The 13,498-nt window shown below is 45.7% G+C and overlaps 2 protein-coding genes across 2 annotated transcripts; one reads left to right on the forward strand and one right to left on the reverse strand.

Annotated features, from left to right (window-relative positions):
• Positions 1–551: 551 nt before the first annotated feature.
• LOC117431255 (arginine--tRNA ligase, cytoplasmic-like) lies at positions 552–11,096 on the forward strand (the record flags this gene model as incomplete). Its single annotated transcript, XM_059019530.1, is given in 15 exon segments — positions 552–1,350; positions 2,080–2,214; positions 2,581–2,769; positions 2,988–3,096; positions 3,853–3,953; positions 4,289–4,410; positions 4,803–4,923; positions 5,333–5,462; positions 6,298–6,402; positions 6,956–7,134; positions 7,317–7,426; positions 7,912–8,017; positions 8,431–8,603; positions 8,817–9,064; positions 10,896–11,096. Coding segments are annotated over 15 exon segments (1,983 nt in total). The 3' UTR covers positions 11,006–11,096.
• Positions 11,097–11,390: 294 nt separating this feature from the next.
• Positions 11,391–13,456, reverse strand: LOC131728523 (stAR-related lipid transfer protein 13-like; the record flags this gene model as incomplete). The annotated part of the gene is made up of 3 exons (XM_059019531.1): positions 11,391–12,265; positions 12,651–12,824; positions 13,243–13,456. Coding segments are annotated over 3 exons (497 nt in total), but the record flags the coding sequence as incomplete, so codon positions are not given.
• Between the last annotated feature and the right edge of the window lie 42 nt (positions 13,457–13,498).

Here is a 13,498-nt window from a genome sequence, read left to right on the forward strand (position 1 = left end):
AGTGCTGGCTCTCCAGGCAGTACAGATCCACGTGCATGTGTGCTGTGTCTCAGTGCTGGCTCTCCAGGCAGTACAGATCCACATGCATGTGTGCTGTATCTCAGTGCTGGCTCTCCAGGCAGTACAGATCCACATGCATGTGTGCTGTGTCTCAGTGCTGGCTCTCCAGGCAGTACAGATCCACGTGCATGTGTGCTGTGTCTCAGTGCTTTCCAGGCAGTACAGATCCATGTGCATGTGTGCTGTGTCTCAGTGCTGGCTCTCCAGGCAGTACAGATCCACGTGCATGTGTGCTGTGTCTCGGTGCTGGCTCTCCAGGCAGTACAGATCCACATGCATGTGTGCTGTATCTCAGTGCTGGCTCTCCAGGCAGTACAGATACACTCATTCCAAGAGTTCTCAGATCCAGGCTGGTTTTCTTGCACTTATTGGATTTTCGTGTCCTGATTTTGTTTGGATGATTTGTAGAAGCTGTGAATTTTAATCATGCCAGGTACGTTCACCAGTCCTGTAAATAATACTTCACCAGCAGCACAAACAATGTTTTGTAGTTAAAGAAATAAAAATCTATCCATTGTTTTCCTGTATGTTGTGTTTTCTTTGTACTTCTTCGATGCTGAAAGGTTGTATTGATCAGAACCGATGTGGATCCCTTAGTTCAAGTCCAGTAAGAAATGAATCTTCTATACCACAGAGCAGAAGGTTCTGTATAATACGGCTCCTACGATGCAAGCTTGTGGGAGCATTGATTTGCAGCGCACGAGATGATGGGGTCTGTGTTAAATATCTTGATACCTCTGCTCTCTAGTCTCCCTAATAATAATGATAATATTTTCTCAGATAGTATCCTTGGCAACTAGGATACCACAAACATTAACATAAATACTTGTCTAGGTAAATAATACTAGTATACATTCTAATATTAAATACCCATAATAATCTATTCTAAATATGCTGAGCAATAGATTTTACTAAAGTACTTGTTATTATCAGGCTAGCAGATCAAGAGGCTGCTTGATGAGGTTCTGGGATCAATAAGCTACTAACAACCAAACGAGCAAGATGGGCCGAATGGCCTCCTCTCGCTTGTAAGCTTTCTTATGTTCTTAGTATAGTGTACAGTTATAGTCACTGCAAGTACACATACACGCCACAAGAGGGCAGAGTGTGGAGATCTGTTCCTTTGTTTGGAGGGGACGCGCTGTTTTTCTTTCTCTTTTCGTCAGCAGGAAGCGTCAGGCCGGGTGGCTTAGCGGTGTGGAGATTGAGAGGGGAGTGGGTTGTGAGCTTGGCGCAGTGTAGAGAATGGCAGACCGTGTCGCGGAATACACGTCCCGAATTCAACAGCAGGTCAGTACCGCCCAAGCAAGCACACCGGAGTTATTTATTAGCACAAATAAAAGTACGGAGCTGTGTTACACTCGATCACACAGCTGGTGCAAAGCGCTGCGTCTGATGCAATACTTGGACACGCTGCACGCTTGGCAGTTTAAAGGCGCAGTATCCCAGTGTGGATTGCATTGCATTGCATTGCATTGCATGCACCTCACGCAACGGTACATTGCGACCCCGGTATAAGCTTGTATATCATAATGTCAAGGATGCCTTCATCCAGCTGCTTTGCCAGTAGCTGTACGAAGCACTTTCTTAATACTGTATATGTAACGACCCATTTTCCTTCTTCTGAACTTACACTACAGTGTAAATGTTTCTCAGGGATGAATGGAAGACTCCCAAGGCATAGCGGTTTGACCCATGTTAATGTTACTGGTATACTTGATAAGTAGTTGCTGTACCAGCACTTCCATGACCTCTGCATGCTTAGTGTTTGTTTGTTTAGTGTTGTGTATCGTTCAAGTGAAAGTGAAACTTCAGATTTGGATATACAGCATCATCACAGAGCATGTAAATGTTTGATAATAAGTTCTGGAGTAGTTCTGTGACCGCAGAGAGTGAATCGGGAACACTCCACAGCTCGGTTAGTTACGATCTACAGATCTCTGGAGTAGTCCTGTGATCGCAGAGAGTGAATCGGGAACACTTGGTAAGAGTCTCGTGTGCTGCTTGTATCTCTAACAGGAGCGCGAGGTCCGATCTCTTTCTGCTGAGATTGAGAAGTTGAAGAATCCGGAGACAGCAGGCTTCTCGTCACATCTGGAAGGGCTACGGGAGGAGAACGCAAAACTCAAATATCGTCTGAATATTCTGAAGAAGGTGATTTGCAAATACTCCTCATCGTTTATCTTAAAAAATCCACTGTATGAGCTGCAGTGTGCAGTGAATCCACTGTATGAGCTGCAGTGTGCACTGAATCCACTGTATGAGCTGCTGTGTGCACTGAATCCACTGTATGAGCTGCTGTGTGCAGTGAATCCACTGTATGAGCTGCAGTGTGCAGTGAATCCACTGTATGAGCTGCCGTGTGCAGTGAATCCACTGTATGAGCTGCCGTGTGCAGTGAATCCACTGTATGAGCTGCCGTGTGCAGTGAATCCACTGTATGAGCTTCTGTGTGCAGTGAATCCACTGTATGAGCTGCTGGGAGCTGTGTGGACTGTAACTTGTGCTTGTTGTTCACAGAGCCTCCAGGAGGAAAGCAGCAAGTGTAGTAAAAACATGATCAACATCAATGAGAGGCTTCAGGAAACCTTCGGGGACGCCATCCGTGCCGCCTACCCACACCTGGAGAACGCCCCCCTGGCTGTGACTCCCAACCAGCAGCCCAGGTTCGGAGATTATCAGTGCAACAGTGCCATGGCAATGGCTCAGGTGAGGCGCTTGCTGCGTGAGACCCAGATGATGCTTCAGTCCACCCCATTCAGACACCAAGCACATCCTCGCTCTGTCATTGTTCTGTCATCTTTGAACACTTGACTGCAAGCCCTGGAGATGTATCTCATGTGATCGCCAGCGTTGCCTGATATTCACTTTTCAGAGGTGCTTGTTCAGTTTTAATGGAGTGTTTTGAATTGAAATGTATCTTCCAGATGATGAAGTCAAAAGGACAGAAGGTCAGTCCGAGGGAAATTGCAGAGAATATTGTCAAGAACATTCCTGACAATGAGATCATTGAGAAAGTGGAGATCGCCGGACCAGGTAATTACAATGAAAAGAAAAGCTCTTCCTTTTCCCTTTTCATGAATAACCCATGTGCCCTTCTGTTTGGTCATCCACTAGTGCATGCATGAGCCCTAACCATTTAAAACTCGGGTTCCCAAACCGCAAACCTAGAGCTGGCTTGATGTCTTTGCATCGTCTCTGCATCCCACGTATACAACAAACCTCATCTTTTGCTAGATCTCCTGTCTGCCAGAGAGGAATGAGAAGTTCATTTGAGTCGAATGTATTTGAGTCTGTTTGATACTGGCAGCCACCACTGCTGTGTCATGCAGTAAAACACTAGGATATTAATAACCTATAACTGCGGAAGAGAATGATGCAGACATGGGAGGTGTTAACATGCTTTGGGCTTAACAGCAAACTTGTTCAGACGTCCTGTTTTCTTTTTTTGTGTTGGTTTTTATGGGTTGACAAATCAATAAGCTAATTATGTTGTCCTGTGAATTCTCGATATTTCCCTTAGGCTGGTAATCCATTAATGACTTTCATTCTTAGTGTTTGCTTGAAGCGATAGTAAAAGTTCAGATTTCTGCTGCAGACAAACAGCTGAGCTCCCGTGCATTTGTTCACAGGAGCATGTTCAATGTTAAAGTGACAGTATTGTGAAATTCAATAAGAAAGCGCACAGCATTGGTTGTACTGCACTAACCTTTGAAAACTGTGACTGTAGCTCTGCTGTGTAGCCGATTAGAAATCATGCCTGATCGGCCCCTCTCTGTGTTTGGATTAAAGGGTTTATCAATGTGCATCTCAGAAAGGACTTTGTGTCTAAACTGCTGACAAGCCTGCTGGTCAACGGTGTGCAGCCTGCAGCAGCAGGACCCAAGAAAAAGGTATGAGTAGTGAATGGAGCGTTTGATTCACTGTGTTTACCCTTCATGCATATCAGTGATACAGACCACGTGCTTTTCAAACAGTGTCCTCCACGGGCTACACAGCTGTGTTCTGGGATTCTCTTGGTCAGGTTCCAGTGCAGGTGTGTTCTGGGATTCTCTTTGTCAGGTTCCAGTGCAGGTGTGTTCTGGGATTCTCTTTGTCAGGTTCCAGTGCAGGTGTGTTCTGGTATAAAGGAACCGTTTCGATGACACGTCGATTACCGTGCCGACGCGTCGATTAGCATTTCACAGGTGCAGTGGTTTTAAACAGTGGCTCTGGTTCTCGTTCCCAGGTCGTTGTGGATTTCTCTTCTCCTAACATTGCCAAGGAGATGCACGTGGGTCACCTGAGGTCCACGATCATCGGAGACAGCATGTGCAGGCTCTTTGAGTTTCTGGGACACGAAGTCATAAGGTCACTACCAAATAATGAGGGCTGCGCCCAATGCAACATGATGTGTAGTACAGTACAATCCTCACCCATTACTGATCCATACTGTGTGATAAGAGAACTGTGTGTCTCACTTCCATACTGTGTGATAAGAGCACTCTGTGTCTGATTGATCCATACTGTGTGATAAGAGCACTCTGTGTCTGATTGATCCATACTGTGTGATAAGAGCACTCTGTGTCTCATTGTTCCATACTGTGTGATAAGAGCACTCTGTGTCTCACTGTTCCATACTGTGTGATAAGAGCACTGTGTGTCTCATTGTTCCATACTGTGTGATAAGAGCACTCTGTGTCTGATTGATCCATACTGTGTGATAAGAGCACTCTGTGTCTGATTGATTGATTGTTTTTTAGATTAAATCACGTAGGTGACTGGGGGACCCAGTTCGGCATGCTAATCGCACACCTTCAGGACACATTCCCAGACTACCTGACAGCCTCTCCACCCATCGGAGACCTCCAGGCCTTCTACAAAGTACGTTGGGTTTAGCTTTCATAGAACCCTGTGGTAACCCGTCCCATGCACCACACGTATGCAGACGCCTCACATGGCATTGCTGTTTTAAACATTGCTGGAGATCTTTGAGCCAGAGATGACATCACACTTGGGCACTGACTGGTATGACCCTTGTGTTTGTGCCTACATTACCCACATGACAGACACTGGCCTTCCTTTAACCTTTATTATAGCTGTGTTCTGGCTGTTGAAACCCAGCATTATGTAGTGCAGTGCTGTTTCTGTAAAATCCACAAATTCATCAGTGAAGGGTCTGCGCTAAAAACCACACTTTCTCATCACACAGTGCTCTCTGATCATCACTGTGGACACAGAGTCAGTATAGATTAGACAACTGAATTCTATCAGCATTGTTTAATTTTTATAGGAGTCTAAGAAGCGTTTTGACAACGAGGAAGAGTTCAAAAAGCGTGCGTACCAGTGTGTGGTGAAGCTGCAGAGCAAAGACCCTGCCTTTATTAAAGCATGGAGTTCAATCTGCGACGTCTCCAGGCAAGGTGAGTTACAGAGGGGAGAAGCACACAGACATCCTTTCTGTATGAAGCGCTCATGAGGCTGAGATTCTGATCCCTCAGAGAGGAATGCTCTGTGGACACTGCTCTCAGAGGAATGCTCTGTGGTCACTGCTCTCCGAGGAATGCTCTGTGGTCACTGCTCTCAGAGGAATGCTCTGTGATCACTGCTCTCAGAGGAATGCTCTGTGGTCTCTGCTCTCAGAGGAATGCTCTGTGGTCACTGCTCTCAGAGGAATGCTCTGTGGTCACTGCTCTCAGAGGAATGCTCTGTGGTCACTGCTCTCAGAGGAATGCTCTGTGGTCACTGCTCTCAGAGGAATGCTCTGTGGACACTGCTCTCAGAGGAATGCTCTGTGATCACTGCTCTCCGAGGAATGCTCTGTGGTCACTGCTCTCAGAGGAATGCTCTGTGTTCACTGCTCTCAGAGGAATGCTCTGTGACCACTGCTCTCAGAGGAATGCTCTGTGATCACTGCTCTCCGAGGAATGCTCTGTGGTCCCTGCTCTCCGAGGAATGCTCTGTGATCACTGCTCTCCGAGGAATGCTCTGTGATCACTGCTCTCCGAGGAATGCTCTGTGATCACTGCTCTCCGAGGAATGCTCTGTGGTCACTGCTGTCAGAGGAATGCTCTGTGGTCACTGTTCTCAGAGGAATGCTCTGTGGTCTCTGCTCTCAGAGGAATGCTCTGTGGTCACTGCTCTCGGAGGAATGCTCTGTGTTCACTGCTCTCGGAGGAATGCTCTGTGTTCACTGCTCTCAGAGGATTGCTCTGTGGTCACTGCCCCTGGTTTGATCATCTGTTTTTCTCTTCTCAGAGTTTCAGAAGGTCTATGACTGTCTGGATATCCAGCTGATTGAAAGGGGCGAGTCTTATTATCAGGATATGATGACGGAAGTGGTGAAGGAATTTGAAGACAAAGGTAGCGCAGTTTAAATAGACTATAGGAGTGTGCTTTTGAAGAAGAAACAGAGACCATACCAGTGCTGTATGTTTCAGTAAGGGCTTCCATCATAAAAACAGCATGTTCTCGTCTGGTCCTGAACATCTCAACAAGGTTCTGTGCATTGTCTGTAACTATTAGACACGCAACAGTTTAATATCTAGAAGTACTGTCCAAGAAACTTCATACATTCAATGACAAATGTGTTTTCAGTGAAGACAGAATACAACTGAAGACCCTGAGTACTGTAGTCTAAACGTTTACCTTTACATTTATTACGTTTGGTATTTCTAAGAATATCACCTCAGAATATCATTGTGTGTGTGTGTATATATATATATATATATATATAAAGCCGTATGTGAACCAGTAATATTGTGCACTTGCACATACCTGTGGCTTAACTAAATAAGGCGATTAAGGGGGTTGGGTTAGCAATGCACAGGTTCGTGTAGTTTTCAAAGCTTGTGTGTGTTGATGTTCCTCCAGCAGAGGGCAGTGTTGTCACAGATTCCTCCCTCCTCCTGTGCAGGGCTAGTGCAGGTGGATGAAGGGCGTCGAGTGGTGTTCGCCCCGGGCTGTGCCGTGCCCCTGACGGTTGTGAAGTCAGATGGAGGTTACACCTACGACACCTCGGACCTGGCAGCTCTGAGACACAGACTGTTTGAGGAGAAGGCAGATATCATCATCTATGTGACGGACAGTGGGCAGGTGAGACAGCAGACTGGTCAAGTCAGAGGCTTGGGAGCTATGGAAGCACCTGTGTGGAAACTTGTTTTATAAACGATAGACCAGTATACTGCTTCAGGAGGTACCCATAAAATGTAATGCAGTTTGAGTTTCAGAGTCATTTCAAAGCGTGATGTTTAAGGCTGTGTCTCCTCCTGTGTAAGGCTGGTCACTTCCAGATCATATTCGCAGCAGCACAGATGATCGGCTGGTACGACCCCAAGGTGACCAGAGTGGAGCATGCTGGCTTCGGAGTAGTGCTGGGGGAGGACAAGTAAGTGCTGTTCAGAAAGGGCTAGAAAAACTCCAAGAAACCCAGTGAATGCAATGCCTAGCGTTTCCACTGGCAGTCTTTCTCAGTGTCTTCAGTGTGAATTATTCAATGCCTAGCATTTCCACTGGCAGTCTTTCTCAGTGTCTTCAGTGTGAATTATTCAATGCCTAGCGTTTCCACTGGCAGTCTTTCTCCGTGTCTTCAGTGTGAATTATTCAATGCCTAGCGTTTCCACTGGCAGTCTTTCTCAGTGTCTTCAGTGTTGAAATGAGTTCAGACTCTATTGCTGGGTGGTGTGGACTCCACCCCTGTGTTAATAGTGTGATTGCTCCCATGAAGAGGAACGTGTGCTCATGATCCTCTGTCAGTTCAGTAGCAGACAGCTCCTGAAGTGACCCATCCTCATTGTGACACAGCTCTATTGTATTATTATTATTATGCTGTTTAATTTTCCTGATTCCTCTTGGTGTTACATGTGCTTCCAGGAAGAAGTTCAAGACCAGGTCAGGGGACACGGTTCGACTGATGGACCTCTTGGACGAGGGACTGAAGCGCTCCATGGACAAACTGAAGGACAAGGAAAGAGACAAGGTGAGGACTGCATTGACACAGGGACTGATAGGAAAGAGACAAGGCGAGGACTGCATTGATACAGGGACTCTCATACTGAGCCATGAAGAAAAACCTGAAGACTGGCCTCAGCAGTACAACTCCTAATAAAACAATGCATCAGTCTCATCCAGCATTAGTTATTAAAAGGCATGCAATACAAGCAGAGGAGTCCGGAGAAAGATCACAGTACCTGTACTGGAACAAAGAACTTTTTACTTTTTACAAATTTGAGTACTAGCAAGATTCCATTTATTCATTTTTTTTTAATTGGAATGAATCTACCATGAAAAAGCAGTCGATTGAAAAAAACTCCAGGTTGGAAAGCGCTAGCTAGATTTTCAGAAAGTCTTGCAGTGCTTTAGGAAACGCCACCTGGTCATTGTCTCTTGCAGGTATTAACCCCTGCAGAGCTGGAAGCTGCCCAGAAGGCGGTGGCGTTTGGCTGTGTGAAATACGCGGATCTCTCGCACAACCGCATCAACGACTACATCTTCTCCTTTGACAAGATGCTGGATGACCGAGGGAACACTGCAGCCTACCTTCTGTACGCCTTCACCAGGATCAGGTGAGCCAGCCAGTGTGTTCAGAGGGCTGTCTGCTGCAAGGTTACTGAGAATAATCACACAGTGAAATATAACTAGGGAGCACTGTGTTCATGTTCAAGTGTGCAGGGCAAATACATCAGGAACAAACTCAAATCAGCTGGTGGCTCCTCTTCAGTTGAAGCATTTGGTGAATCCTGAAAGGTGTTTAAAGTGCGCCGCTTGTTCCCCCGCAGGTCCATCGCACGGCTGGCTAACATCGACGAGGCCTCGCTGCGCAAGGCGGCTGGCAGCACGGAGATGGTCCTGGACCACGAGAAGGAGTGGAAGCTGGGGAAGTGCATCCTGAGGTTCCCTGAGATCCTGCAGAAGATCCTGGAGGATCTGCTGCTCCACACGCTGTGTGACTACCTGTATGAGCTCGCCACCACCTTCACTGAGTTCTACGACAACTGCTACTGCGTGGAGAAGGACCGGCACACCGGTAAGGGCGTGCGCGCCGCCGCTGCTGCAGGGGACTCCTGCTTGGTAACCCTGTTACAGCTTTACTGAGCCCCCCCTGCAGAATGCATTCAGGGTTTGCTCTGCTGGTCCCTTTAAAAAGCCCTGCACGTGATGCATGTTCTTGTTAACCTGTGCAAAGTGCTCTCTCAGCACATTGGAGATTCATGTATCTGCACGGTGTATAGGGCACATGAAAATGAGTTCCTCTGGGTTATTCTTCTGTATTCTGTGTGTGTGTGTGTGTGTGTGTGTGTGTGTGTGTGTGTGAAGAAGTTCATTTGATTCCAGCAGGTGGCGCTGTTGTTCAGTGTGTGGTTTGTCATGTGTTACTGAACATTCACTTCATTGTCTTTGCAGTATCATCCTTTACAGCCCACAGCACTTGATGTGATCATTTTTATTTAACACGCATTCTCCTGAAATTTGTAAAAGGCGTTGAATTACGGCATCTGATTTAATAATTCAATTGGTACCTCTGCTTGATCTCTGTAAAGGAACACGCGTGCAGATGTTTCATGATTCTGCTTGATCTCTGTAAAGGAACACGCGTGCAGATGTTTCATGATTCTGCTTGATCTCTGTAAAGGAACACGCGTGCAGATGTTTCATGATTCTGCTTGATCTCCATAAAGGAACACGCGTGCAGATGTTTCTGTGTTTTCCGTACGTCCATTCCCTTTTTCCTCTTTCCATTTTAAATGAGGATGAAGCCCTTTAAGCACAGACACATGCAAGGAGACAGTTCCTCCGAGCTGGGATTCCTCACAACGCACTCTTAGCCAGCGGCACGGTTTCCTCCCAGCGATGTGAAATGACGGGACGGATTAATTGGAACAATATAGATTAAAGGCATTAAGTGCATTACAGGAGAGTGTAAAACAAATGCAGTCGGTCGGTGATGCAAGCGTTTCCAGAGTTGTGTTTAATTATTCTGTCCAGGAGCAGTGGATGAGATCAGTGGTTGTAATGTGTGCTATTTGCTTGTAGTCACTTGCGTTGCAGTAAAGGTCATGTCACGCTGTGCAGTTAAACCAGGCTGCCATGCTTAAATATTCAACCAAAATCTAAACCCAAATAATTCAGACCGTATTGCATTGTGTGTTAGATTAGTCCTGTAATGTCCCTGTTTATTTCAGGGCTGTGTTAGACTCGTCCTGTAATGTCCCTGTTTATTTCAGGGCTGTGTTAGACTCGTCTTGTAATGTCCCTGTTTATTTCAGGGCTGTGTTAGACTCGTCCTGTAATGTTCCTGTTTATTTCAGGGCTGTGTTAGACTCGTCCTGTAATGTCCCTGTTTATTTCAGGGCTGTGTTAGACTCGTCCTGTAATGTTCCTGTTTATTTCAGGGCTGTGTTAGACTCGTCCTGTAATGTTCCTGTTTATTTCAGGGCTGTGTTAGACTCGTCCTGTAATGTTCCTGTTTATTTCAGGGCTGTGTTAGACTCGTCCTGTAATGTTCCTGTTTATTTCAGGGCTGTGTTAGACTCGTCCTGTAATGTTCCTGTTTATTTCAAGGCTGTGTTAGACTCGTCTTGTAATGTCCCTGTTTATTTCAGTGCTGTGTTAGACTCGTCCTGTAATGTCCCTGTTTATTTCAGGGCTGTGTTAGACTCGTCCTGTAATGTTCCTGTTTATTTCAGGGCTGTGTTTGACTCGTCCTGTAATGTTCCTGTTTATTTCAGGGCTGTGTTAGACTCGTCCTGTAATGTCCCTGTTTATTTCAGGGCTGTGTTTGACTTGTCCTGTAATGTTTGTGTTTTCTTTGATTGACATGCCTTTGTTTGTCCCTGTGTTGTCTTTGCTCCCCTCAGGTAACGTGGTGAAGGTCAATATGTGGCGCATGCTGCTGTGCGATGCCACGGCCATCGTCATGGCGAAGGGCTTCGACATCCTGGGGATCAAGCCAGTCCAGAGGATGTAGGATGAAGCCGCGCACGCGCCTGCCACTCCTCACAGCACATGCTGTATCAGCTCTTATATTTTACTGTATCTTAAATAAAAAAGAAAACAAAGACATGGGTGTGATGAAACCCGCTGCTTCTCGTTATTGTCTTGGTGTGATGATGTGTCCAGCAGGATAAGGAGCGAGGGCTGAAGATTCCTGAAGAATCTTAGGACAAAAAACAACTTCATCTTCAACTCTTCTGCGCACGTTTCTGAATAGCAACTGTATTATGTTTAAAAAAAGCTTTGAAAAACTATTCCTTAAGTAACTAGGGAAGGAAAGCTTTGTGTTTCTAGCAGGACTTTTAGATGTTTTGAAAAAAAAATGACACACAAATAACAGCAATTAAATAACACGACGATGGTGAAGTGTGATCCTTCTATTTCTTACATTTCAATCTGTTTACATTTGTTTATTTTTACATTGATATATATATATATATATATATATGAATATATGTTGTATTACAATTCTTAGCAGATTATTACAATTCTTAGCAGATGCCCTTATCCAGGGCGACTTACAATTGTTACAAGATATCACATTATTTTTACATACAATTACCCATTTATACAGCTGGATTTTTACTGGAGCAATCTAGGTAAAGTACCTTGCTCAAGGGTACAACAGCAGTGCCCCCCCCCTGCTGCTATATTGTATATGTGTCTAGAATCTATTTATATTAGGTATTTCCTCAAAGAGGTAGATTTAAACATCATGCAGGTGAAATTAATGCAGTGTAAGAGCCTGGGGGTTCAGAGCGCTGCAGAATGGACCTCATGCAGCTGAACTGAATGCAGAATAAGAGCCTGGGGGTTCAGAGCGCTGCAGAATGGACCTCATGCAGCTGAACTGAATGCAGTCTAAGAGCCTGAGTGTGCTCGTGCTCTGGGCCTTCATTCTCAGGGTTGATCATGCATAGCCACTGGATACACTTATCAGTTCATCAAACAATCGTCATTGTGAGCCCAGACACAGAAGTCTATATTACTGTAGGACTGAGTTCTGAAGAAGCCCTTCATCCCTCTTTATTTGGGCTGGCAGAGTTCCTCATCCTGGTTTGCTAACGTTGTTAAAGTGCCTGTGTTGTGTTTGTTTGTTTGTCCATTGTCCTCCACAGAGGAAGGTTAGATTTTTGTCTCTTTCATTTCGGGTTTGAAGGAGTCTTGTATCCGGAGCAGCTCTGCAGCATGCTGGTGTCCAAACACTTTATTGTACCACTCTGGGGTTCGTCCCCTGGGGAAAAGGGAACAAGAAGAAACTCTTTCAAGACAAAGCAGGTAAAAAGGTGGAAAGGGGCATCAATGAAACATGCACGCCTTTGCAAAGGGTGAGATGATTTAAGCAGGACACACAGCTAGCCCCAGTAGTAACACCTCACCTGTGTACTAGAGCCCCACACTGTATTCTAAAATAACATTCTGCTGCACCAATCAGTGTTTTGCATTAGATTCAGTTCATAAATCCAACTGAGCAGCAGGTGTTTGATTTTAAGTAACTGGACGTGTGAAGTCGATGTAGGAATGATTTCTGGTTTCTTGCAATGCTCAGATGCTGGTGAATGCAGCTAATTGTTACCCAGCGCTGTCAGTAAGCTGTCGTTCTCTCTGAGCTGCAGTACCTGGAGTCTGTTCTGCAGATGTGAGTCAGCCTGGTTTTCCGCAGTCCCGTGGTCTGGATCAGGTACTGGCACGCCATCACCTCTCCTCTGATCCCCTCACACATGGCGCCAGCGTGCTCCACAGAGGCAGCAGCTAAAACGCAGGTTCCTGTGTGAATGTCAGCCTGCCAGGACCTGGGAGGAAAGACAGGCGCGTACATTCACTGCACTTCCCATGAAAAGCACTTAGGACCTTTTTATGTGTATTTATTTTAAAACAATTATTTGTAAAAGTATGTTGATACGTACTGTATAGGAAGCACCAGCAGAATATCAAAACATGCTTTACAGTGTGGATCATTTACAGTACACTGCTGTGAATGGACAAGCTTGTGTAATTCATCTGAGACTCAAGAAGTGATCATTCAGCTCATGAATATGCTTTCCACTGTACTATACTGAGTCATTTAAACAGGGGGTTATAAAGAGGTTGCTGCATGGCACAGTTTCCAGTGTTTAGTCTGCAGTGATTCAGAAGTGCAGGAGAGACACAGGGTCACCTGGCTCTTGTGATAGCTTGTTGCTTGCAGGATAAAGCACTGGTCTGGCTTACCTTTGCACAACGTAGTCTCGGGGTGGCTGAGACACGGCGCTCTGTGTTGTATAGTGATATATCTCAGTGTGTTTGTCCAGGGCTTCAATGACCTTCGACTGCTGGAAGTTCTTGTCCCAAATGTTCTGCTCCCTCAGTATTCGATTGAGGACCTCCCCCTGGGACGCCTCGATCTCGGCCGATGCTTTCCAGAGTCGCAAGGGATGTGCGTCATCTACCTGATTATAATGTATTAATAATATATTACATTTATTGC

Source organism: Acipenser ruthenus, unplaced genomic scaffold, assembly GCF_902713425.1.
Source record: "Acipenser ruthenus unplaced genomic scaffold, fAciRut3.2 maternal haplotype, whole genome shotgun sequence".
NCBI lineage: Eukaryota > Metazoa > Chordata > Actinopteri > Acipenseriformes > Acipenseridae > Acipenser > Acipenser ruthenus.